A 25,450-nucleotide genomic window follows, 5' to 3' on the forward strand; every position below is an offset into this window, starting at 1 on the left:
TGTTTGATAATCACTGAGAAATTGAAAGATATATGTGCCTCACACCTCTGTTAAAACAAATTAAAGAAATCAATAATTCAGGAGTGTATTGCCCTAGAGATCATGTACAGGTTTTTCAGAAATTGAAAGAGATATATGTGCCTCATATCGCTGTTAAAGCACAATAAGATTTGGTATTGAAACTGCTTGGTAACCTTTGAGAAATTGAGGTATTTGTGCCTCATACCTCAAATTGAGAGATATATGTGCCTCACACCCTTGCTAAAGCACAATTTTTCTTTAAATCCAGCAATTATTGAAACTGTTTAGTGATTATTGAGAAATGGAGACAAGTGTGCCTCATACCTCTGCTAAAGCACGGTTGTAATTAATAATTCAAATCACTACCGTAGTAACTCAGTATTCTGAAGCTGTTTTATGGTTATGAATCAAATACTCTAAAAATGTTTAATAATCACTGAGAAATTGAAAGATATATGTGCCTCACACCTCTGTTAAAGCAAATTAAGGAAATTAATAATTCAGGAGTGTATTGCCCTAAAGATCATGTACAGGTTTTTCAGAAATTGAAAGAGATATATGTGCCTCACATCGCTGTTAAAAGCACGATAAGGAAATTAATCATTTAGGAGTGTATCGCATTAGAGACTTATGTACAGTCCTTGAGAAATTGAAAGATATATATGCCTTACACCTCTGTCACAAGTACGACAAGGAAATTAATTATTCAGGAGTGTACCGCACTAGAGACTCACGTGCAGGTTTAAATCTCTGCACTACCTGTTACAAGGCACCAGAGAGCACTTGCCACAAGTCCCTCTGCTTGATACCTCCTCTTTCTTCCTTCTGGCCAAGTTGGGTGCACTTACCCTTTCTCATTCCTCGTCCTATACCGTTTGGCAAGACGGGAGAACAGCAGAAGGGGGGTCATACCTGTATCATGGCCACTACATACATCTTTCTCTAGTGTTTAAAGATTTGGTATTGAAACTGCTTGGTAACCTTTGAGAAATTGAGGTACTTGTGCCTCATACCTCTAACACGACTTTAATCAATTTTCTAATATCCATTGTATGAATTCAGCATTCCTGCAAACAACTACTGAGAAATTGAAAGATACATGTGCCTCACACCTCTGTTAAAACCCGATATAGGAAATTAACCTCTCAGGAGTTTACTGCACTAGAGACCAATGTGCAGTTTATTTGAGAAATTGAATGAGATATATGTGCCTCTCACCACTGCTAAAGCACGATAAGGATATTATTCATTCAGGAATGTACCGCACTGGAGACTTATGTACAGTTTTCTGAGAAATTGAAAGATAATTGTGCCCTATACCTCTGGCAAATTACGACAAGGAAATTCATCTTTAAGGAGTGTACCGCATTAGAGACTTATGTGCAGGTTTAAATCTCTGCACTACCTATTACAAGGCACCAGAGAGCACTTGCCACAAGTCCCTTTGCTTGATACCTCCTCTCTCTTCCTTCTGGCCAAGTTGGGTGCACCTACCCTCTCTCATTCCTCGTCCTATACCGGTTGGCAAGACGGGAGAACAGCAGAAGGGGGGTCATACCTGTATCATGGCTACTTTATATATCTATTGTTTATAGATTCAGTATTTGAAACTGGCTGGTAATTTGTTGAGAAATTGAGGTACAAGAGCCTCACACCTCTAACACTATTGTAATTTATTTATCAATATCTATTGTATTAACTCAGCATTCTGAAACTAATTGGTAAATTGCTGAGAATTGAGGTATATATGTTATTAATCCAGCACTTTATAACTGTTGTGCAGCTACTGAGTAATTGAGGTATGATAAATTGCTTTGCTTCTGTTTTTGAGTGATCAACACATGACTATTTGATATAGAGCAATTGTGTCACTTTTGGGCAATTGTGTCTAAATACCAGGGTCGCATACCCCTGCATTTAGTATACATGTGTGTGATCTAATATTAACTAACCATTTTCTTACACAGGTGGCGATATCACACGGCCGGTGGATGATATGTTTATGTCCACCGCTAACAGCCCTACAGATATCTTTCGTTGACAACAGGGACCCATACTGCTGTACAGGTGACCCAATTAAAATAACCAATCAGTGACCCATGATTCAAACTAATCGCCCTGAGAAACCTGTATATGGGCTATACAATTGATAAGATGATGGTCACACTATTTAATTTTTAAATATACTTTCACTTCCCAACACATTTGTACTAAGGGAATTATTACGCAGACGGACCTTAATGTATTTCATTTTTCTGACGGAGGTCATTTAGATAAGAATACATATATTTTCCAACATATTTTCGCATATGATCACATATTTATCAGTGTATTCACACAGGTTTTTGTAGATTGATAAATAATCTTTTTAAGGCATACTTAATAAAATTTGTAATTTTATGATTGTTTTATTAAATACTAAAAATCACTGTGTTACCTCAGATAAGAGTGCTCCCTACCAGGGTTATCTTGTCTTCTCTGTAAGTCTTTTTTTGTGATAACTATTATTTTATTAAGATTTTGCTGAAAGATGATTGTACAACTGCTATAAATAAAGACACAGCCATTAATCTCAGTAAATTGCATTACTATAACATTCTGCAACACAATTAAAAAGAAAAATAAATAGCAACAATTATGTTCAGTTATTGCAGTGCACCGACAATTTTATGCACCATTGTGAAACAAATTTTGCAGATCATTCTGCAATCAGTCCCAAATCCAGCAGTTGGCCTATGAATCCATACACAGACTTTGTAACTTTAAAATGTAAGCTTGACTTACCCGTGCAATGCTGATCATCTGCTGCTCAGAGTCCTTCTGAATGATGACCTTTTTGGCGGCAATGGAGATGACAAATGGAAACTGACAGAATGAAAATCTAAAAGAAATAAGCAGGCACACTGTTAGCTAATGGAGTACAAATTGGGATCCGGTCTCTAGGTCGACAGTAACTGGGTTGACACTATCTAAGTTGACCACTATTGGTCGACAGTAACTAAGTCCACAGGGTCTCTAGGCCGACCTGTTCTAGGTCGACAGGTCAAAAGGTCGACATGAGCGTTTCACAATTTTTTTCTTTTTTTTGAACCTTTTCATACTTTACGATCCACGTGGACTACGATTGGAACGGTAATCGCCTGAAGCATGGCGAGCGAAGCGAGCCATGCGAGGCGACACGGTGCACTAATTGGGGTTCCCGGTCACTCTACGAAGAAAACGACACAAAATAAGCATAAAAAAACTCATGTCGACCTAAACCTTTTGACCTGTCGACTTAGACCATGTCGACCTAAAGACCCAGTCCATCTAGAGACCCTGTCGGATTTTGGTACTTATCGGTAAATCCTTTTCTCGAAGTCCATAGGGGATACTGGTGGAATGGTTTGCTGTGGGTATAGATGGGGTCCTATGGAGCTGGTGCACTTTAAATTTCTCAGTGATGGTGTGTGCTGGCTTCTCCCCACTATGCCCCTCCTACAGCCAGTCTAGAATACTGTGCCAGAAGAAATGGAGCAACTTGGAAAGGAAAAGGAATAGGAAAGGTCAAGAAAGAGCCCAACTATATAACTTAGAACCTACTCTATAAACAAAGCCTCAATCCACACTTTCAATCAATGAAGTTTGTAGAAAAAAAGACCCAGCACGGGCAGGCGCCCAGTATCGCCTACGGACTCCGAGAAAAGGATTTACCGGTAAGTACCAAAATCCCATTTTCTCTGTCCTCCATAGGAAATCCTGGTGGAATGGTATACTGTGGGGACGTCCCAAAGCTGTTACCCCATGTGGGAACGTGCTGTACTGCCTGTAACATGGAATGTGCAAATGGAGAGTCCTCCGATGCCAGTGTGTCAAATTGATAAAATATAACGAAAGTGTTGGATCCTGACCTCCTGCCCAAGAAGACCCAACTGAGCGGTAGAGTGGGCCCTAACCAAGAGAGGTAACGGTAAGGAAGCCTTCAAGTAAGCGTCTGTTTCGAGGCAGGAAGACCTCTTTTAGGAGCATCATACAGGATAAAAAAGGAATCCGTTTTACTAATATCCTTAGTAGAGTGTACATAGATTTTGAGAGCCCGTACAACATCTAACATGAATGGTGCCACAGCAGGATCTGTTATTACTGGAACCACAATCGGTTGATTGATATGAAAAGCGGTTATCACTTTTGGAAGTAAAAAACGCTTGGTGCGAAGTTCCGCCCTGTCAGGATGGAAAATTAAATAGGGCGACTTGCATGACAACGCTCTGAGATCATAAACTCGTCTAGCTGATGCTAAAGCCAACAGAGTAACTGTTTTCCAAGTCAAATATTTCAATTCTGTCGACTCTAATGGTTCGAACAATGAAGATTGCAGAAATTCCAACAAATGTAAGTCCCAGCGTGCCGTAGGTGGCACAAATCGAGGCTGAATATGAAGTACTCCCTGGAGAAAGGTCTGGACTTCTGGTAAGTTGGCCAGGCATCTATGGAAAAATACAGATAGGGCCGATATCTGGACTTTGAGAGACCCGAGACGTAGTCCTGCATCCACACCTGTCTGTAAAAAATTGAAAGAATCTTCCGAATTTAAAAACATCTGGTTGGTAATGTCTGTTTTCACACCAGCCTATATATGCCTTCCAGATCCGATGATAATGTTTTGAAGTAACCTCCTTCCTAGCTTTTAACATAGTAGGAATGACTGAGCGGGAAATACCATGCCTGGCTAATATATCCCTTTCAGTAGCCATGCCGTTAAATGAAGCCTTCGTAAGTTTGGAAAGAGAAACGGACCCTGTTGCAACAGATCTATCTGGATAACAGAGCCCTGAGATTTGCATACCACGCTCTGCGAGGCCAAGCCGGAGCAATCAGAATAGCTACTACTCCTTCCTTCTTGATTTTCTTTAATACCCGTGGTATTAGAGGATATGGGGGAAACAGGTATATCTTCTGAAATACCCAAGGAATCGTCAACGCATCCACGGCTTCTGCCTCTGGGTCTTTGTTCTTGAGCAATACCTGTTTAGCTTCCTGTTGTGGTGAGATGCCATAATGTCTATCTGTGGACGACCCCAACGCATCACAATCTGTTGAAACACCTGAGGGTGAAGTCCCCACTCACCCAATAAAGAATCCTGGTGACTTCCTTTATTGTACCTCTGATTTTGGTTCCACCCTGTCGGTTGACATATGCAACTGCCGTGGCGTTGTCTGATTGAATCTGAATGGCGTGCCCTCGTAGGAGATGAAAAGCCTGAAAATTGCTCTTAACTCCAAAATGTTTATAGGAAGTCTGGACTCCTGTACATACCATTTTCCTTGGAACGGATGACCCTGCGTCACCGCCCCCCCAGTTCTTCTGGTATGGGGATTATGACTCCTGCTTCCAGAAGTCTCTGAATAGCCGACTAGAGAGTTAAACGAGCCTCCAAAGAAGCTGGCAAACTGGAGGTGAAATATCTTTGAGGCGGAGTAATCTGAAACTCTATTTTGTACCCTTGACAAATATGATCTTGGACCCAGGCGTCTTGACAAGACTCTACCCAAACCTGACTGAAATTCCTTAGCCGTGCCCGCACCCTGGGATCTCCTAGGTGAGATGTCATGACGTCATGCCGAGGTCTTAGGTACAGTCTTTTGTTCTTGTGTGGCTGGGGCAGTTGGTTGATGTCCTCTGCCTCTGTTGCCTCTAGCGGCATTGGACGCTCCCCTGGCTTTTCCTCTGAATCTAGTGGGATGAAAGGAATGAAACGTAGGCCCACTAAATATGCGTCTGGGCGGCAGGACTGCTGACGGAAGAAAATTGGATTTTCCCGCTGTTACTTATGATATCCACTTTGTTAACTCTTCACCAAACAAAGTTTCTCCAATAAATGGCAGGCCTTCAACCCCATGCTTGGACTCTGTCCACTGACATAACCATAAAGCTCTACGAGCTGAAACAGCCATTGCCGAAATTCTAGAGTTAAGCAACCCTGTTTCTCTAGAAGCTTCAAATACAAAGGCTGCCGATTCCTGAATATGTTGGGCTAGTTGGATTAATTCCTCTTCAGGTTTTCCTTCTTGCAAACCTGATATCAGGCCTTGCGCCCAAATCTCCATAGCCTTATTCACCCAACAACTTGCAATTACTGGTCTCAGTGCAACTCCTGCAGCGGTATAGATTGATTTCAAGATGTGTTCCACCTTTTTGTCTAGGGATCTTTAAGGGTAGTAGCTCCTGGTACTGGGAGAACTATCTTCTTTGAGAACCTGCAGACTGAAGGATCTACCAATGACGGTTGTCCCCACAATTTCCTGTCTGGTGGAAAAGGAAATGACAACAGAATTCTTTTAGGAATCTGAATTTCTTATCAGGATGTAACCATGCTTCCTGAAACTGTTTGAGCAGGTAAAGGAGGGACCGGTGTAGTTTTTCCCATAGCTAAAGCTAAGGAATCTACTGATTGTTTTAAGGATTAAGCCCAGACTGGTTCTGGCGGTGATCTGGCTGCTGTAAGCTCTGATGAGATATCGGACATAATACCAGTAAGAGCTGCCATCCAAGGTGGGGGGTCTCCTGGGATCTACTTGCCCTCTGGAAAGAAGATTCCTCTAAACATAATTCACGAAATAGGGATACCTCTGAAGAATTCTGCGTAAATTTTGCAGAACATCCCTTGCATGTAAAAAGCTTCTGGGAGCCCGTAGATGTTGTGCTTCTAACAGACATTACTACACCTGTGTCTAGTATGTACACATTCACAGAAAAAAAACAAGTCTGTCTGACAAGATAAATAAAAAAAAACACACACACATAACCACACACACCTGCCCTTAAAAGCCGTTTGATCTGGCAAGGCAGTTCCTAAAATGCAAACAGAGTAACACTCTGGCCCGCACTCCTGAACCCCTCTACACCCCACAGTAAACCTGGCTAGAGGTGCTTGGTCCGGACGCGGTCCGCTTAACTGGAGCTGAGGCGATCAGGATAATGGCGCATCTCTTGTCTCTGCACAGACAGCGCGGCCGCAGCGCGTCACAGTAAACTTCGCTGCTCAATGGCCCACTCTCCGCGCTTCTGTTACACTGTCCCTGGCGCGACTTTTAAAACTTAATTCACCGGAGCCCCTCTAGCGGGGTCCCGGTTTCTACATACCGCCGCTGTCTTCAGCTGCTCTGAGGTGATGCTGCGGGAGCTCCAGTGCAGCCCTCTATGGCTGCGGTGTGAGCTTCCCAGCATTCAGGGATCCGTGCTGTCACCTCTCTATTAGGTGGGCACGGATCCCCTTCAGAACTCCCATGGTGCGGGTAGGCAGTAAGACAGCTGCCTACCCAAACATAACAAATACAAAATAAAATAAAAGTAAAACAATAAATCTTCTTTTCTGCTGCGGCGTACACTGGGCTCCACAAGGATTGGACAATGGGGTGTAGAGTAGGATCTTGATCCGAGGCACCAACAGGCTCAAGGCTTTGACTGTTCCCAGAATGCACAGCGCCGCCTCCTATATCACCCCGCCTCCCAGCACAGGAGCTCAGTTTTGTAAGTTGGTGCTGCAGTAAGCAGGCACTTAACAGAAGGGCTGCTCCAAGCAGCCCTCAGAAAAGCTTTTTATGAGGTAAAAAGTGAAGACTTCAAGGGCAGCAGCGGTGATAAATGTCAGGAGACATTCACTGCTGCAGCTCCAGCTCTCCCCAGCGTCGCTGTACACTCCCGATTCCTGGTTGCCGGGTACCTACAGCGGAGGCTCCGGTTTTCTTCACGTTAGACACACACGGCTGGGGCTTCGGGAGGACCCAGTCTTTATCGCAATCCGGCGCGGTCAGTGGGAGGCGGGCCGCGCGCGCTGGCGGTGGACACTGTGGATACAGGCGATCCCACTAGATCACCAGGGCATGGGCACAGGTCAGGTTTTCTCTCTAAACCAATTCTTATATCGGCCACAGTACCCGGTGGTTTTGCCAGCAGAGGGGATAAGGCTTAGACCTGAAGCCCCACCCCCAGCCCGCCATTTCTAGCAAGTGTTCCCGCCCTGGAGCTGCATATCTGTCTTTCCTCACTCCCAGTCAGTGTCTGTGGCGCCATTATCCCTCAGCTCACTGTTCCTGGGACTGCTTGGGCAAATCCTCCTATGTAAAGCCGCCTGGTTGTCAGCGCTGTGCCTTTACATGACACTTAAGTATTCTACCTGCCTTTTTAGACAGTGATAGTTAAGAAAGAGTGCACTTAGTCATGGTTTTATAGTACAATTACCCTGTTATATACATCCTGTTCTTACTGTGTACTGTTATATCTATTGTTATATAGCTGTATAAGCTAGTCCAGTGCAGTATTATTGTCAGTAATAACCTCTGCATTGTACAAACTGTGACTATTTGTGTGTGCATTGATAGCTGGGTGGTGTCCATTTCGTGTCTTTCACTCAATCTGCTATCCCTATATTCCATAACCTGAGGGGGCTTGGTGCGTCAGGTGTTATCTAATATAGGATTTTCACAAAGATATACTGTATTACGTATTTTTCTCTGTGATTTAGTCACCATATCTCTCCTTTATCTCTGCTAGTGCTGACTACACTGCGCAGAGGTTTGGGTTCAGAGGTATAGTGCTGCTGATAATTGTACTGTGTTAACCTCATACTGCAAGTTATATCATGTCTGCTTCGGAGGGTAACGGTTCTGGGGCTGAACACATTGCCGGTGTTGCTGACGCCACGGGGCCATATGAGGAGAATATAGCAGCTGTGGGCTCTGGTTCTGGGGGCTCCTTGCCCCCCAGTGGGACTGTGGCAACGGAGGCACATACTGACCCACCGTGGGCCGCTTTTTCCACGCTTCTGCATACGCTAGTTCATAAACTAACTCCCCCTATGGGACCCCCAATGCCGGTACAACCGTATGTGGTCCCTGCAGCTAACCCGCCGTGGGCGGGCGATTTATCTGCTCAATTAAAGAAGTTGAACCAGTCCTTGACTACTAAAAAGTCTGACCAACGTTCGCCTAAGTCCAAGAGGTCCTCTAAGCGAGCGCTTATCTCCTCACAATCCACTTCTGTCACTGACACCTCGTCTGATGAAGACGGCACATTTACTGACCCCTTAGGTTCTGACTCAGATACGGCTGATGGGGAGGGTAGTTCACATGTGGATATTCCTGACCTCTTGGAGGCTATTAAGTTAATTCTGCAGATTACGGATGATCCCGAGCCATCCGTCCCTCCTAAGAAACCAGATAGGCTCAAGCGTCAGAAGGTGGTTAAGCAAGTTTTACCTCACTCTGACCACCTAGTGGATATACGTCAGGAACCCTGGGAAAATCCGGGTACGAAGTTTGTGCCTCAAAAGTAGATGCTGGCTCGCTATCCCCTCGCGCCAGAGCTGTCTAAAAATTGGGAAACGCCTCCTCCAGTAGACTCACATGTGGCTAGGATGGTGGTTTCCTCAGCTCTACCTGTCACTACCGTCACGTCTCTAAAAGAGCCTACGGATAAACGTGTGGAGGGTTGTCTGAAAGCGATTTACACCCTCACGGGTGCTGCACAAAGGCCCACTATTGCAGCTACATGGGCTGCAGAGGCTATTGAAGCATGGGCCTTGGAGTTAGAAGCTGAAATCTCTTCTGACCATGCTAGACAATGCTTGTCATATATTGTCACAGCTTCTCGATATATTAAAGAGGCGGCTTCTGATGCCGGTATCCTAGCAGCCAAGGCCTCTACTACGTCAGTCCTGGCTCATCGGATATTGTGGCTGAGATCCTGGTCTGTGGATCTGGACTCTAGGAAAACCCTGCAGGTACTCCCTTTCAAGGGAGATATTCTGTTTGGGGAGGACTTAAATAAGATTGTGGCTGACTTGGCTACTGCCAAAACTGCCTGTCTGCCTAATACCGCTCCTTCTGTGTCGAAGGCTAAAGGTACGTTCTTTCGCCCCTTTCGTCCTTCAGGTAAAGCAAAAGGTCAGGCGTACCATAAGCAGGCCCGCACTTCCAAACCTGGTAAGCCGAAGCCCAAAAGAGCCTGGGCTGCCCGTCAGCCAGCTGCCAAGACCGATAAGCCTGACGCATGACGGGGTGGGCCTCCCCCCTGGGGGATCCCAGGGTGGGGGGCCGGCTTCTAGGGTATACCCAGGAATGGTGGAAGACCACTTCAGATGCCTGGGTAAGGGAAGTCGTCACTCGAGGTTACGCCATAGCCTTCAAATACCGACCCCATCATCGATTTTGCCAGACAGACGTCCCTTTGGACCAGACAAAGGTAAAAACTCTACAGACCCTGCTGGATACAGGAGTTGTCGTACAGGTGCCTCTTGCTCAGAGGGGCCGGGGGTACTATTCTCCGCTGTTTCTAGTCCCGAAACCGAATGGGTCCTCCCGGCCCATTCTCAACCTCAAGGCATTGAACAGGTTTGTGAAGGTTTCCAAGCTCCGTATGGAAACCCTTCGTTCTATAGTTCTGGCCTTGGAACCTGGGGACTACATGGTCTCCCTGGACATACAGGATGCTTACCTGCATATTCCTATAGCAGTGTCACATCAACAATACCTGAGGTTCGCTATTGGCAACCTACATTACCAGTTTCGGGCGTTACCTTTTGATTTAACAACGGCTCCGTGAGTCTTCACCAAAGTTATGGCGGTGATGACGGTGGTACTCCGCCGTCAAGGGGTCAGGATACTGCCGTATCTGGACGACTTGTTAATCCTGGCAAATTCCCCAGATCTTCTCCTGCGTCATCTGGATATGACGGTCCGGTTTCTACAAGCCCACGGGTGGCTCATCAACTGGAAGAAATCCTCCCTGGTCCCTGCTCAGAGTATGGTGCACCTGGGAGCGTTGTTGGACACTCACAACCAGAGGTTATTCTTGTCTCAGGAGAAAGTCCTGAAGATTCAGGACAGGATTCGTTGCTTCCTTTCTCGTCCGCAAGTGTCGAAACATTCGGCGATGCAGGTGCTGGGCCTAATGGTATCAGCATTCGACATGGTGGAGTATGCTCAATTCCATTCTCGCCCCCTACAGAGGCTGATTCTAGCCAAGTGGGATGGCCTGTCTCACCGGATCAGATCTCAAATGATCGTCTTGACTCCGGAGGTCCGTCTGTCGCTACACTGGTGGCTCCGGGACCAACAATTGTGTAGGGGTCGTCCCTTCTGGATATCCAACTGGGTCCTGTTGACGACAGATGCCGGTCTACGAGGTTGGGGCGCGGTGCTGGAGCAACACTCCCTTCAGGGTCGGTGGACCAAGGAGGAATCTCTCCTCTCGATCAACAGTCTAGAATTGCGGGCGGTCTTCAATGCGTTGAACCTGGCCCAGCATTTAATTCAGAACCGTCCTGTTCAAGTACAGTCGGACAACGCCACCACAGTGGCTTACATAAATCATCGAGACGGCACTCGAAGCCGTTTGGCAATGAAGGAAGTCTCACGGATTCTACGTTGGGCGGAACGCAATCTAGCGGCCATATCGGCAATATTAATTCCGGGAGTCCTGAATTGGGAAGCGGACTTTCTCAGTCGTCAGGACGTGCATGCCGGTGAGTGGGGCCTCCATCCAGAAGTGTTTCAACTACTCGCGGAAAAGTGGGGTCTTCCAGACGTGGATCTGATGGCGTCTCGACACAATCACAAGGTTCCGGTCTTCGGAGCAAGGACAAGGGATCCTCAAGCAGCATTCGTGGATGCACTGGCGGTGCCGTGGAGGTTTCGGCTGCCGTATGTGTTCCCTCCGGTGTCACTCCTGCCCAGGGTAATTCGGAAGTTCAAGCAACAAAAAGGAAATCTGCTTCTCATAGCTCCAGCGTGGCCCAGACGGCACTGGTTCTCAGACCTGCAGGGCCTATCGTCAGAGCGTCCAATTCTACTTCCACAACGCCCAGACCTCCTCGTTCAGGGCCCCTGTGTCTACCAGGACCTAGCCCGGCTGTCTTTGACGGCGTGGCTCTTGAAGCTTCCGTCTTGAGGGCTAAAGGGTTTTCTGAGGTGGTCATTCAAACTATGTTGCGGGCCCAGAAGCCAGCTTCTGCTCGGACTTACTTTTGGCTTTTCTGCAGCAAGGCCTAGATTTAGGCCTGCGTCTGGCCTCCCTCAAGGTTCATATTTCTGCCTTGTCGGTGTGGTTTCAGAGACAAATTGCGACTTTACCTGATGTTCATACTTTCACTCAGGGTGTGTTGCGTATTCAACCTCCCTCTGTCCCGCCTGTGGCTCCTTGGGACTTGGTGGTTTTGGAGGCGTTGCAGGAGCCTCCATTTGAACCTCTTGGTTCAGCTGACCTTAAGTGGCTTTCCCTTAAGGTGGTGTTCTTGCTGGCTATTGCCTCTGCTAGAAGAGTGTCGGATCTGGGTGCCTTGTCTTGTAGTTCCCCATATCTGATTTTTCCCCGTGACAGGGCGGTTCTTAGGACTCGTCCCGGATATTTACCTAAGGTGGTTTCTTCGTTCCACCTTAATCAGGAGATTGTGGTTCCGGCCTTTGTCTCTCCTGGTTTGTCTCCCAAAGAGCAGTCTTTGGATGTGGTACGGGCTCTCCGTATCTATGTGAAGAGAACTGCTTCTATTCGAAAATCTGATTCTCTCTTTGTTTTGTTTGGATTTCACAAACGTGGCTGGCCTGCTCACAAGCAAACTCTGGCCAGATGGATTAGAATGGTGATTGCGCATGCTTATGTGAAGGCTGGTCTCTCTGCTCCTGATCACATTAAGGCCCATTCTACTCTGTCTGTTGGACCTTCTTGGGCGGCCCAACGTGGTGCGACCCTTGATCAATTGTGCAAGGCGGCTATGTGGTCCTCAGGGAACACGTTCATAAGGTTGTATGCCTTCGATACTGCCGCTTCCCAGTATGCTTCCTTTGGACGCCGGGTTCTTGTGCCGCTACAGTGCGTCCCCTCCCATAAGGAACTGCTTTTGGACATCCCATTTGTCCAATCCTTGTGGAGCCCAGTGTACCCCGCAGCAGAAAACGAGTTTTATGGTAAGAACTTACCTTTGTTAAAACTCTTTCTACGAGGTACACTGGGCTCCACAAGGCGCCCACCCTGACGCACTTAGCTTCTTTGGGTTGGTATGGCATTAGCCGCTGACACTTCTCCTGTCATGAGAGTGTGGTGTATGTGGCTACTAACCGTTGTCGTCTCTTTTCCTGCTACTGCATTGGGCTGGTTAACTAAAAACTGAGCTCCTGCGCTGGGAGGCGGGGTGATATAGGAGGCGGCGCTGTGCATTCTGGGAACAGTCAAAGCTTTGAGCCTGTTGGTGCCTCGGATCAAGATCCTACTCTACACCCCATTGTCCTATCCTTGTGGAGCCCAGTGTACCTCGCAGAAAGAGTTTTAGCAAAGGTAAGTTCTTACCATAAAACTAATTTTCTGGAACCTCCAGAGCTGTGCCCGGCTCTAAGGGCACAAAATTCTGAACTGGCTGTAGGAGTGGTATAGTGGCGAGGAGCCAGCACACACCACCACTGAGAAATTTAAAGTGCACCGGCTCCATAGGACCCATCTATACCCACAGTAAACCATTCCACCAGTATCCCCTATGGAGGACAGAGAAAATATCTCGAACAGATGAGAAGTCGGGAGCTATGGTTTATATATTCCGACTGAACTGTTATTTTTATATGGCTATACTGGACATTACAGGGATAACTATACTTCCATCATCATATCCGTTTACTCAGCTACTATTATAGTAATCACATGAAAAGTTGCTGCTGTGTGGCTGATGAGATATCTAAAGGAATAAGTATTACCATAAAAGGAAACAGTACAACCAGGAACTTGTAATTTTGTCTGCTGTTCTACATGATGAAGGGAAGTAAAAATATTATCTGATCACAACTTTCTTGCCTTGTTTTACTTGAACACGTGCTACAAAAGACAGTTGTTCTTCCTTGCTAATATTACATACAGTATGTGCCCTTGATTTTACCATGTAAAAGTGCATCAGATTGTAGAGCTTACGTTCAGCATGGCACACTGTTTAGTATGTAATGCCACCATGTGGCAGCTGTAGTCCTCTGCAATTTATCTCTAAAGATGCAAAATGCTTTGCTAAAAGCACAGGAAAAATGTCAAGTAATATAGGCAGCACAGAAACACAGCTGTATATTTTGCCTAATCATATAAGACATAGAAGGCTATTGTGGATCTATGAAACTGAAAATAAGATTTTACTCACCGGTAAATCTATTTCTCGTAGTCCGTAGTGGATGCTGGGGACTCCGTAAGGACCATGGGGAATAGACGGGCTCCGCAGGAAGACAGGGCACTCTAAGAAAGATTTAGTACTACTGGTGTGCACTGGCTCCTCCCTCTATGCCCCTCCTCCAGACCTCAGTTAAGGAAACTGTGCCCGGAAGAGCTGACATTACAAGGAAAGGATTTTGGAATCCAGGGTAAGACTCATACCAGCCACACCAATCACACCGTATAACTTGTGATAAACTTACCCAGTCAACAGTATGAACAACAACAGAGCATCAAACAATGGATGCCAACATAACATAACCCTTTATTAAGCAATAACTATATACACGTATTGCAGAAAGTCCGCACTTGGGACGGGCGCCCAGCATCCACTACGGACTACGAGAAATAGATTTACCGGTGAGTAAAATCTTATTTTCTCTAACATCCTAGTGGATGCTGGGGACTCCGTAAGGACCATGGGGATTATACCAAAGCTCCCAAACGGGCAGGAGAGTGCGGATGACTCTGCAGCACCGAATGGGCAAACACAAGGTCCTCCTCAGCCAGGGTATCAAACTTGTAGAACTTAGCAAATGTGTTTGAACCCGACCAAGTAGCTGCTCGGCAAAGCTGTAATGCCGAGACCCCTCGGGCAGCCGCCCAAGAAGAGCCCACTTTCCTTGTGGAATGGGCTTTCACTGATTTTGGATGCGGCAATCCAGCCGCAGAATGAGCCTGCTGAATCGTGCTACAGATCCAGCGAGCAATGGTTTGCTTTGAAGCAGGAGCACCCAGCTTGTTGGATGCATACAGGATAAACAGCGAGTCAGTCTTCCTGACTCCAGCCGTCCTGGCTACATAGATCTTCAAAGCCCTGACTACATCAAGCAACTTGGAATCCTCCAAGTCACGAGTAGCCGCAGTGCACCACAATAGGTTGGTTCAAATGAAAAGATGACACCACCTTCGGCAGAAATTGCGGACGAGTCCGTAATTCTGCCCTGTCTATATAGAAAACCAGATAGGGGCTTTTACATGACAAAGCCGCCAATTCTGACACACGCCTAGCCGAAGCTAAGGCCAATAGCATGACCACTTTCCACGTGAGATATTTTAACTCCACGGTCTTAAGTGGCTCAAACCAGTGAGATTTCAGGAAACTCAACACCACGTTAAGATCCCAAGGTGCCACTGGTGGCACAAAAGGGGGCTGAATATGCAGCACTCCCTTTACAAACGTCTGAACTTCAGGAAGAGAAGCCAGTTCCTTTTGAAAGAAAATGGATAGGGCCGAAATCTGGACCTTTATGGACCCCAACTTCAAGCCCATAGTCACTCCAGACTATAGGAAGTGCAGGAACCGGCCCAGCTGGAATTCCTCTGTAGGGGCCTTCCTGGCCTCACACAAGGCCACATATTTTCGCCATATACGGTGATAGTGTTTTGCTGTCATGTCCTTCCTAGCCTTTATCAGCGTAGGAATAACTTCATCCGGAATGCCTTTTTCCGCTAGGATCCTGCGTTCAACCGCCATGCCGTCAAAAGCAGCCGCGGTAAGTCTTGGAACAGACAGGGCCCCTGTTGCAACAGGTCCTGTCTGAGAGGCAGAGGCCATGGGTCCTCTGTGAGCAATTCTTGCAGTTCCGGGTACCAAGTCCTTCTTGGCCAATCCGGAACAATGAGTATTGTTCTCACTCCTCTTTTTCTTACGATTCTCAGCACCTTGGGTATGAGAGGAAGAGGAGGAAACACATAGACCGACTGGAACACCCACGGTGTTACTAGTGCGACCACAGCTATCGCCTGAGGGTCTCTTGACCTGGCGCAATACCTTTGTAGCTTTTTGTTGAGACGGGATGCCATCATGTCCACCTGTGGCAGTTCCCATCGATTTGTAATCTGAGTGAAGACTTCGTGATGAAGTCCCCACTCTCCCGGGTGGAGGTCGTGCCTGCTGAGGAAGTCTGCTTCCCAGTTGTCCACTCCCGGAATGAACACTGCTGACAGTGCTTGCACGTGATTCTCCGCCCAACGAAGAATCCTGGTGGCTTCCGCCATCGCCACTCTGCTTCTTGTGCCGCCCTGGCGGTTTACATGAGCCACTGCGGTGATGTTGTCTGACTGAATCAGCACCGGTTGGTTGCGAAGCAGAGGCTCCGCTTGACTCAGGGCGTTGTATATGGCCCTTAGTTCCAGGATATTTATGTGCAGACAAGCCTCCTGACTTGACCACAACCCTTGGAAGTTTCTTCCCTGAGTGACTGCCCCCCATCTTCGGAGGCTCGCATCCGTGGTCACCAGGACCCAGTCCTGTATGCCAAACCTGCGGCCCTCGAGAAGGTGAGCACTCTGCAGCCACCACAGAAGAGACACCCTGGCCCTTGGGGACAGGGTGATCAGCCGATGCATCTGAAGATGCGATCCGGACCACTTGTCCAACAGATCCCACTGAAAGATCCTCGCATGGAACCTGCCGAAGGGAATGGCTTCGTATGCTGCCACCATCTTTCCCAGGACTCGCGTGCAGTGATGCACCGACACCTGTTTCGGTTTTAAGAGGTCTCTGACTAGAGTCACGAGCTCCTTAGCCTTCTCCGCCGGGAGAAACACCTTCTTCTGGTCTGTGTCCAGAATCATGCCCAGAAAGGGCAGACGCGTCGTAGGAATCAGCTGCGACTTTGGGATATTCAGAATCCAGCCATGCTGCTGCAACACTTCCTGAGAGTGTGGTACGCTGATCAGCAACTGCTCTCTGGACCTCGCCTCTATGAGGAGATCGTCCAAGTATGGGATAACTGTGACTCCTTGCTTTCTCAGGATCACCATCATTTCCGCCATTACCTTGGTAAATATTCTCGGTGCCGTGGAGAGCCCAAACGGCAACGTCTGGAATTGGTAATGACAGTCCTGTACCACAAATCTGAGGTACTCCTGATGAGGTGGATAAATGGGGACATGCAAGTAAGCATCCTTGATGTCCAGAGACACCATAAAATCCCCCTCTTCCAGGCTTGCAATGACCGCTCTGAGCGATTCCATTTTGAACTTGAATCTTTTCAGATAAACGTTCAGGGACTTTAAATTCAATATGGGTCTGACCGAACCGTCCGGTTTCGGTACCACAAACATTGTGGAATAGTATCCACTTCCCTGTTGAAGGAGGGGAACATTTACCACCTGTGAATTGCCGCTAACACTACTTCCCGTTTCATGGGGGAAGCTGGCAGGGCCGATTTGAGGTAATGGTGAGGGGGCATCTCTTCGAATTCCAGCTTGTATCCCTGAGACACAATCTGAATAGCCCAGGGATCCACCTGTGAGCGAACCCACTGGTGGCTGAAATTTCGAAGACGTGCCCCCACCGCTCCTGGCTCCACCTGTGGAGCCCCAGCGTCATGCGGTGGATTTAGTGGAAGCCGGGGAGGACTTCTGTTCCTGGGAACAAGCTGTATGGTGCAGCTTCTTTCCTCTACCCCTGCCTCTGGCAAGAAAGGACGCACCTCTGACCTTCTTGCTTCTTTGTGATCGAAAGGACTGAATTTGGTAATACGGTGCTTTCTTAGGCTGTGAGGGAATATATGGCAAAAAATTTGACTTCCCAGCCGTAGCTGTGGAAACTAGGTCCGAGAGACCCTCCCCAAACAATTCCTCACCCTTGTAAGGTAAAACCTCCATGTGCTTTTTGGAGTCGGCATCACCTGTCCATTGCCGAGTCCACAGGACCCTTCTGGCAGAAATTGACATTGCATTTATTCTAGAGCCCAGTAGGCAAATGTCCCTCTGGGCATCCCTCATATATAGGACAGCGTCTTTTATATGCCCCAGGGTCAGTAAAATGGTATCCTTGTCTAAGGTATCCAGTTCCTCAGACAGATTATCTGTCCATGCTGCTACAGCACTACACATCCAGGCCGACGCAATTGCCGGCCTCAGTAGAGTACCTGAATGTGTATAAACAGACTTCAGGATACTTTCCTGCTTCCTATCGGCAGGATCCTTTAGGGCGGCCGTATCCTGTGACGGCAGGGCCACCTTCTTAGATAAGCGTGTCAGAGCTTTATCTACCCTAGGGGAGGATTCCCAGCGTAACCTGTCCGTTGGCGGGAAAGGGTATGCCATAAGTAACCTTTTGGAAATCAGCACTTTCCTATCGGGGGAATCCCACGCTTTTTCACATAATTCATTTAACTCATGTGAAGGGGGAAAAGTCACCTCTTGCTTTTTCTCCCCATACATATAAACCCTCTTGTCAGGGACAGGGTTTACCTCTGATATATGCAATACATCCTTCATTGCTATAATCATGTAGCGGATGGCTTTAGCCATTTTAGGCTGCAATTTTGCATCATCGTCATCGACACTGGAGTCAGAATCCGTGTCGATATCTGTGTCAACAATTTTGGATAGTGGGCGCTTCTGAGACCCTGACGGCCTCTGCGCTGTAGGATCAGGCATGGGCTGAGACCCCGACTGTCCCAATGCATCAGCTTTATCCAACCTTTTATGCAAGGAGTTTACATTATCATTTAACACCTTCCACATATCCATCCAATCAGGTGTCGGCGCCGTCGGCGGAGACACGTCATTCATCTGCACTTGCTCTGCCTCCACATAGCCCTCCTCGTCAAACATGTCGACACACGCGTACCGACACACCACACACACAGGGGATGCTCTATATGAGGACAGGACCCCCACAAGGCCTTTTGGAGAGACAGAGAGAGAGTATGCCAGCACACACCCCAGCGCTATATGACCCGGGAATCACACAGTAACTTAGTGTTTACCCAGTAGCTGCTGTATATATGATTAATGCGCTAAATTTATGTGCCCCCCCTCTCTTTTTACCCTCTTTCTACCGTGAGTCTGCAGGGGAGAGCCTGGGGAGCTTCCTCTCAGCGGAGCTGTGGAGAGAAAATGGCGCTGGTGAGTGCTGAGGAAGAAGGCCCCGCCCCCTCAGCGGCGGGCTTCTGTCCCGAGATTTTGTGTAAAATTAATGGCGGGGGCTCATGCATATTACAGTGCCCAGCTGTATATATGCTGCTTTTGCCAGGAGGTTATCAATTGCTGCCCAGGGCGCCCCCCCCCCTGCGCCCTACAGTGACCGGAGTGTGTGGGTTAGTGTGGGCGCAATGGCGCACAGCTGCAGTGCTGAGCGCTACCTCATATGAAGACAGGAGTCTTCTGCCGCCGATTTTGACGTCTTCTTGCTTCAACCCGCCGGCTTCTGTCTTCTGGCTCTGCGAGGGGGACGGTGGCGCGGCTCCGGGAACGGACGACCAAGGTTAGGTTCCTGTGTTCGATCCCTCTGGAGCTAATGGTGTCCAGTAGCCTAAGAAGCGCAACCTAGCCGCAGTTAGTAGGTTTGCATCTCTCCCCTCAGTCCCACGTAGCAGAGAGTCTGTTGCCAGCAGAAGCTCTCTGAAAATAAAAAACCTAACTAAAATACTTTCTTATTAGCAAGCTCAGGAGAGCTGACTAAAATGCACCCAGCTCTGTCCGGGCACAGATTCTAACTGAGGTCTGGAGGAGGGGCATAGAGGGAGGAGCCAGTGCACACCAGTAGTACTAAATCTTTCTTAGAGTGCCCAGTCTCCTGCGGAGCCCGTCTATTCCCCATGGTCCTTACGGAGTCCCCAGCATCCACTAGGACGTTAGAGAAATATTCATTTTACTGGCATCCTAAAAAAGGTCAAGGGCTGCACTTGTGACCCTTCAAAAGGGCTGCACATTATTTGGAATTTCACTAATTGCAATAACAACTCATATGCTTCTAAAGATCACCAATCGTCACTTACTCTATGTACCCCAAACCCTTACATGCCACAAAATACTCATGCATTTCCCTCAGATCCTGACTTACTCCAAAATATCCCCAAATGCACTCAAACCTCCACTTCTCACAAAATGACCTCCACTTGCCCCAAAATGCCCTCCCGGCGCCTTTCAGACCTACCATTTGCAACTCCAAAATTTCTTATATACCACTTGTTCTCACTTGCTATAAAAACTTCCACGTGTTCTCAGATCCTACATCCCCCCTTCAGTCACTACATAAAAGTGTAAATATTCAGAGTCTACCTTCTCACCACACCTTTTCCATTTGTTTTAAACCTTTCAGTTTTTTTACTATAATACTGCTTCAAAAAAGTTTTTTTGTTTTTTTTGTAATACAGCCTAGAAACTTTTTTTCTGTTGAAATCCAGCTGGAAGGTTCAAAGTTATTAATATAGAATGAAAGTACAGTATCTCCTCCATGGTGGGTTTGTTTAAAATTCAGGTCTTTTGCATAGCGGAAATGGCTGTACAACTCTCCTTATAGCAAGGTCTCCTCTAAAATGAAGCCATCTCCATTCCCTTATCTCATTTCAATAACCTTACTCCTTAAAATGAAATACTTATTAAGGTGCTCTCTTGCTCAGCTCAACTCCTTTGGTCATTTTATGCAAATTTTAGCTCCACTGCAAACACTGGCATCTTGCTCTAAAAACCCATGCACTTAGCGATACATATCATTGCCAAGGGGATTTTGCATTACGTCTTAGTTGCAGCCTTTGCAAGATATAAATAAAGATGTGGGCCAGCCCATTTTTGCTGTTTTTGGTGTTGGTTGTAATTTGTTGTTGGGTTTTGGAGCTGTATTTTTTTTCCCCCCCAAAATTGATTTAAAAAAAATAAAAGCTAAAATCACAGAATTGGGGCCTATTTTTGTTCCTACAGTATTTTAACCTAAGTAACAGTGATTTCCACTTATTTTCACTCCATTTTGACCACCTCACAATATTGTTTTCACCCAGTTTAGGCTAAAGGCTGCAGTAAGCTAGCTGGTTACTAAACGACAGAGCAGCGGCACAAACACATGGAAGTTTATAGCACATCTATGAAGCATTGCGACACAGCGGTGGTAGAAAAGAAAATTGGTGCAAGATGCAATTGTCCTTGAGCTCTCCCATCCACCCTTATGTTGGATATTAAAAAGAACATACACAGTTTAACAAACCAAGTGCTTCAGCAACAACTGCCACTTTTGTGCTGAAGTGCTTGGTTTGTTTGGGCCTCCACAAAACAAGTTACCAATGGGCTTAAGGCAACTAAACTAACAGCTTTACAGTGCCAAAATTATTAATCTTTGAGAAACCCTTTAACATTGCTTAAAAAACACACAAATATGCAATAAAACCATAGCAACCAAGTCAAAAACATTTGCTTTCATTGTCTAACTTGTACTGTACAGGCAGACGTTAATTGCTGATTAGTTGCTAATGCTATAGGTTAATGCAGACATTTACCATTTGGCAGTGTCAGTAAATAACATTTTTCTATTGTACTATCCAAGTATGTGCTGTTGAAAAATCTTAATTTACAACAGCAATCCCAAATACTGTAGAAGGTTTTTTTTTCTTTTTTAAATAGCAAGTAACTTTTAAGCATGTATTTTTCAAATTTTTCCCCCCATAATCTTTGTCTCCTTATCAAAAACTCTCTGGAAGGAAAACAAGTAAGGCTGCAGATACAGTCAGTCTGTTACCTAGACTTTCAGCATGTTATAGCAGAGAGGGAAGGAGGAAGACATCACAGTGAAAACAGAGCTCAGAGGGTTGTTCCAAGGCCTCACTGCTAACCACGTGCCAAGATAGTGACATAACACTATGCAAAACCTACAGATTTATCAATACTTAATAGCAGCATAAAGAAACCAGGGGAAAAGAGGTAACTAATATGCAGCTTTATATAGCTGCCAGAGAGATTTATGTTAAACATACAAACATTTTTTTCATGGAAATGCTGCTTTAGCTTTCAGTAAAGACATTGTTTGGTCAAATCAACTAAAACATCATTGGTATGCGAGTCATTTTTACACACTCACAAACCTTTTATGTTTTCTGCCAGATAAATCCTTTTTAGTAGTACAAAAGATATAAAATAAAAATATATAGACTGGTAAACAATAAATACTGACCTGTGAGTGTTTCCATAAAACTGCCAGGTTTGATAGTCTTCGACGAGATCAATGTGATCCAAGGTCGAATTATAAAAATCATTGTATGGAATCAGTGGTGGGATACAAAGTGCATTTGCAGCATCTGTGGGAATATATTGGAATTCATTGGGAGAAATTAACAAACATGAGTAAACATAGTATTCAAGATATCATAATATACTTAAAGTTATATAGAATTTACCTCCCACATAAAGCAATACTAGCCAACTGGCGGGCAGAATTACTCCATTTTCATTTGTCTACAGTAGTTCTGATGTGAAAGTGGCAGCATAACACATATGCATGGCTACAGCGGTGCATAATGTATACAAGCAAGTACTGACATGGTAAAAAAGTAGTTAGGCAACAGCGCAAAATATACTGTTCTATGTTGATGTGGGTGCGGCTATAACACCCTGAGTGGTCCAGACTCAGTGAGAAATAATGCAAAGAAGCAGGGGGATGGTGTTGGCACTCACCTGGTGTGTGTATGATTCATGAGTATGAGATAAAAAGGAAGAAAAATAGTGTAGTATTGAATGATCAATCAGTACAATGTGTGGATGAACAAAAATGTGGTTTATTCAATCTAGCTGCTGACTAATATAGAAAATCACAGTGCTTCCTGATGTTTCTTAGGTGGCAGTATGAATCTACTCTTAAAAGTCAATGAAATAACTGAAGGAAAAAACTCCATGAGACAACAATGGAAAAATAAGGAAAAGACAAAGAGAAAAAAACAAGGAAAAAACAAGGAGGTGCAGGCAGTGTCACTCATATGCAGGGGCCACTCTAAAAGGGGTGTCAAGACTCGCTGACACCCATACACACACCAGGTGAGCGTCAACACCATCCCCCTGCTTCTTTGCAAGTCCTGACATGAATTAGCTTTTTAATGTCATAAGGTAGCAGAGTGCACAATTGATGCAGCTGTTATTGGAATACAGAAAATGTATGAACCTAAATAAATGTGTCGGAAGGTTCTGCTGAGCCTGCAGGGACCATGCTGTGTGTAAGTCATTTTAAAAATACTTTGTTGTCTTACACTGAATTAAAAGCTGGAATATAAAAACCACAGACAGGTTTAATAATGGAATGTACTTGGTATCCTGACATACAGGTTGCCGGCGGTCAGGAAACCAGCGCCAGAATCCTGAAACCTGTCAGAATGCCGCCGCCGGAATCCGGACAACAGGAATCTCAAATGTAAATATGCTGGGGAGGGTTAGGGTTAGGCTGCCGGGAAGGCATGGTTAGGCTATGTGTGTGTGTGTGTAAGGGGGGGGGGGGGGGAATAGAGTTAGGCTGTGGGGGAAGGCTAGGGTAAAGCTGCAGAAATGGTTAGACTGCGGGAAGGGAGGGTTAGGGTCAGTTTACTTACACGACCCAATCATTAGTAATACATAATATATGTAGTGACACTTTTAGATTACTGATCTTATACATATGATGAGCAAATGCTGAAGATGTGATGTTGACTTAAGGAACTGTGAGCCACAATTTGTGGATGTGACCATTACACCATTATGTGACATGATCTTCTGCACCACGGAACGCGTTATGAAAGAATCTAATCTGCATGATCCATCTACATTACTCACAAGAGTGCTCTTGTGCTCTATCCCGTGCACCTTAAAGCTGCCACAGTGGTTCTCCCTTACTCAACCTTCTTGCTCTGAATAGGTCCATGAGCTCTGGCAGATATTTGCCTTATATAGGTCTTCTGACATATGGTTTCAAAGGGGTGTTTTATAGAATTATATCATTTGAAATCCACTTCATTACATGATTCTCTTATATATGCCGACCACCATTTACAACATGTATAGTCTGCTACTAACATGTTGAGATTGTGTTATGTACCATGGCCCTCATTCCGAGTTGATCGGTCGCAAGGCGAATTTAGCAGAGTTACACACGCTAAGCCGCCGCCTACTGGGAGTGAATCTTAGCTTCTTAAAATTGCGACCGATGTATTCGCAATATTGCGATTACTAACTACTTAGCAGTTTCAGAGTAGCTCCAGACTTACTCTGCCTGTGCGATCAGTTCAGTGCTTGTCGTTCCTGGTTGACGTCACAAACACACCCAGCGTTCGCCCAGGCACTCCCACCGTTTCTCCGGCCACTCCTGCGTTTTTTCCGTAAACGGTAGCGTTTTCAGCCACACGCCCCTGAAACGCCGTGTTTCCGCCCAGTAACACCCATTTCCTGTCAATCACATTACGATCGCCGGAGCGAAGAAAAAGCCGTGAGTAAAAATACTTTCTTCATAGTAAAGTTACTTGGCGCAGTCGCAGTGCGAACTTTGCGCATGCGTACTAAGCGGATTTTCACTGCGATGCGATGAAAAAGAACGAGCGAACAACTCGGAATGAGGGCCCATATGTATTTATTGGGTTTATTAACTGGATGTATAGCAACCCAAGGGACTGTGGATATGATTTTTCCCAGATGACATTATGTGAGGAAGAAACATATTGCATTTTCAAGAAAACTGAGTACAGTCACGTTAGTACAGACCATGAAGTTATGTAATTAAAGCATGTATTTTAATTCCACTTACTGCACAACTGGCGGTCATAAATATATATAATACACTTTGTAAACTTACTGAGCAATGCTAAAACTTTGGTTCCAGATGGAATCCACCATGTACATTTTGTTAGAGGTGGAAACTCTTCAGGTTTGGCAGGAAAGAGGCGCAAGGAGATAAACTGTAGCAGTCGGTCAACCAATTGCTTGAACCGTTTCTGTGACATCCTGAAAAACAGAGAACTTCATGTGAACATTACGAATTTGTTACTTGCTTATGTACCAGCCTATGCATACATACAACACTATCTGATTCACTGAACTCTGAGAGGAGCACATCACCCTTGTTGCATATCCCTATATTATTATATGTGCAGAAGGCTGTTCTACATCTACTAAAGTTCAGTAGTAGACACTTCTCTGCATTCTATAGCGGTCATTTTAGACCATCGTTGAGATACTGCATATTAGTGTATGGACACTTTTTTCCATAATGGAGCCACATCACGCTGAGATTTTTCATACTAGTTATTAGTCTGGTATCATATCCAGATAACCTGGTTTTAACAGAGGTTTATACATTTCATCAGATTTTCTTCACATCATTGTTTGAGCATTTTGATAAAGTAGCCCTGATGAAGTCCCGATAGGGACGAAACGCGTTGGACCGATCTATTGTTCTACTTTTGTATCATATGTTTCAGCACAGTAAATAATACACTAAAAACTGAATGTAAAACCGGATATATCCGAAGA

The 25,450-nt window shown here is 45.7% G+C and overlaps 1 protein-coding gene and 1 long non-coding RNA gene across 4 annotated transcripts in view; one reads left to right on the forward strand and one right to left on the reverse strand.

Moving 5' to 3' along the window:
- The window catches only part of HECTD2 (HECT domain E3 ubiquitin protein ligase 2), a 258,294-nt gene that overhangs the window by 104,316 nt on the left and 128,528 nt on the right, over positions 1-25,450 (reverse strand). For both annotated transcript variants that reach the window (XM_063961662.1, XM_063961660.1), the window contains exons 9-11: positions 24,774-24,922; positions 22,140-22,263; positions 2,806-2,902 (exon numbers count right to left, since the gene is read on the reverse strand). In XM_063961662.1, coding sequence (XP_063817732.1) covers positions 2,806-2,902; positions 22,140-22,263; positions 24,774-24,922 — 370 coding nt within the window. The remainder of the gene's footprint in view (positions 1-2,805; positions 2,903-22,139; positions 22,264-24,773; positions 24,923-25,450) is intronic.
- On the forward strand, positions 1,691-24,874 carry LOC135056453 (uncharacterized). Of its 2 annotated transcripts, none has more exons than XR_010243980.1 (3): positions 1,691-2,088; positions 23,281-23,366; positions 24,801-24,874. It is a non-coding gene; the product is annotated as an uncharacterized LOC135056453 (long non-coding RNA). The 2 variants fall into 2 exon arrangements; XR_010243981.1 differs by lacking the exon at positions 1,691-2,088 and adding an exon at positions 22,812-22,996.

This window comes from Pseudophryne corroboree, chromosome 3 (genome assembly GCF_028390025.1).
Source record: "Pseudophryne corroboree isolate aPseCor3 chromosome 3, aPseCor3.hap2, whole genome shotgun sequence".
In the NCBI taxonomy this organism is placed as follows: Eukaryota; Metazoa; Chordata; class Amphibia; order Anura; family Myobatrachidae; genus Pseudophryne; species Pseudophryne corroboree.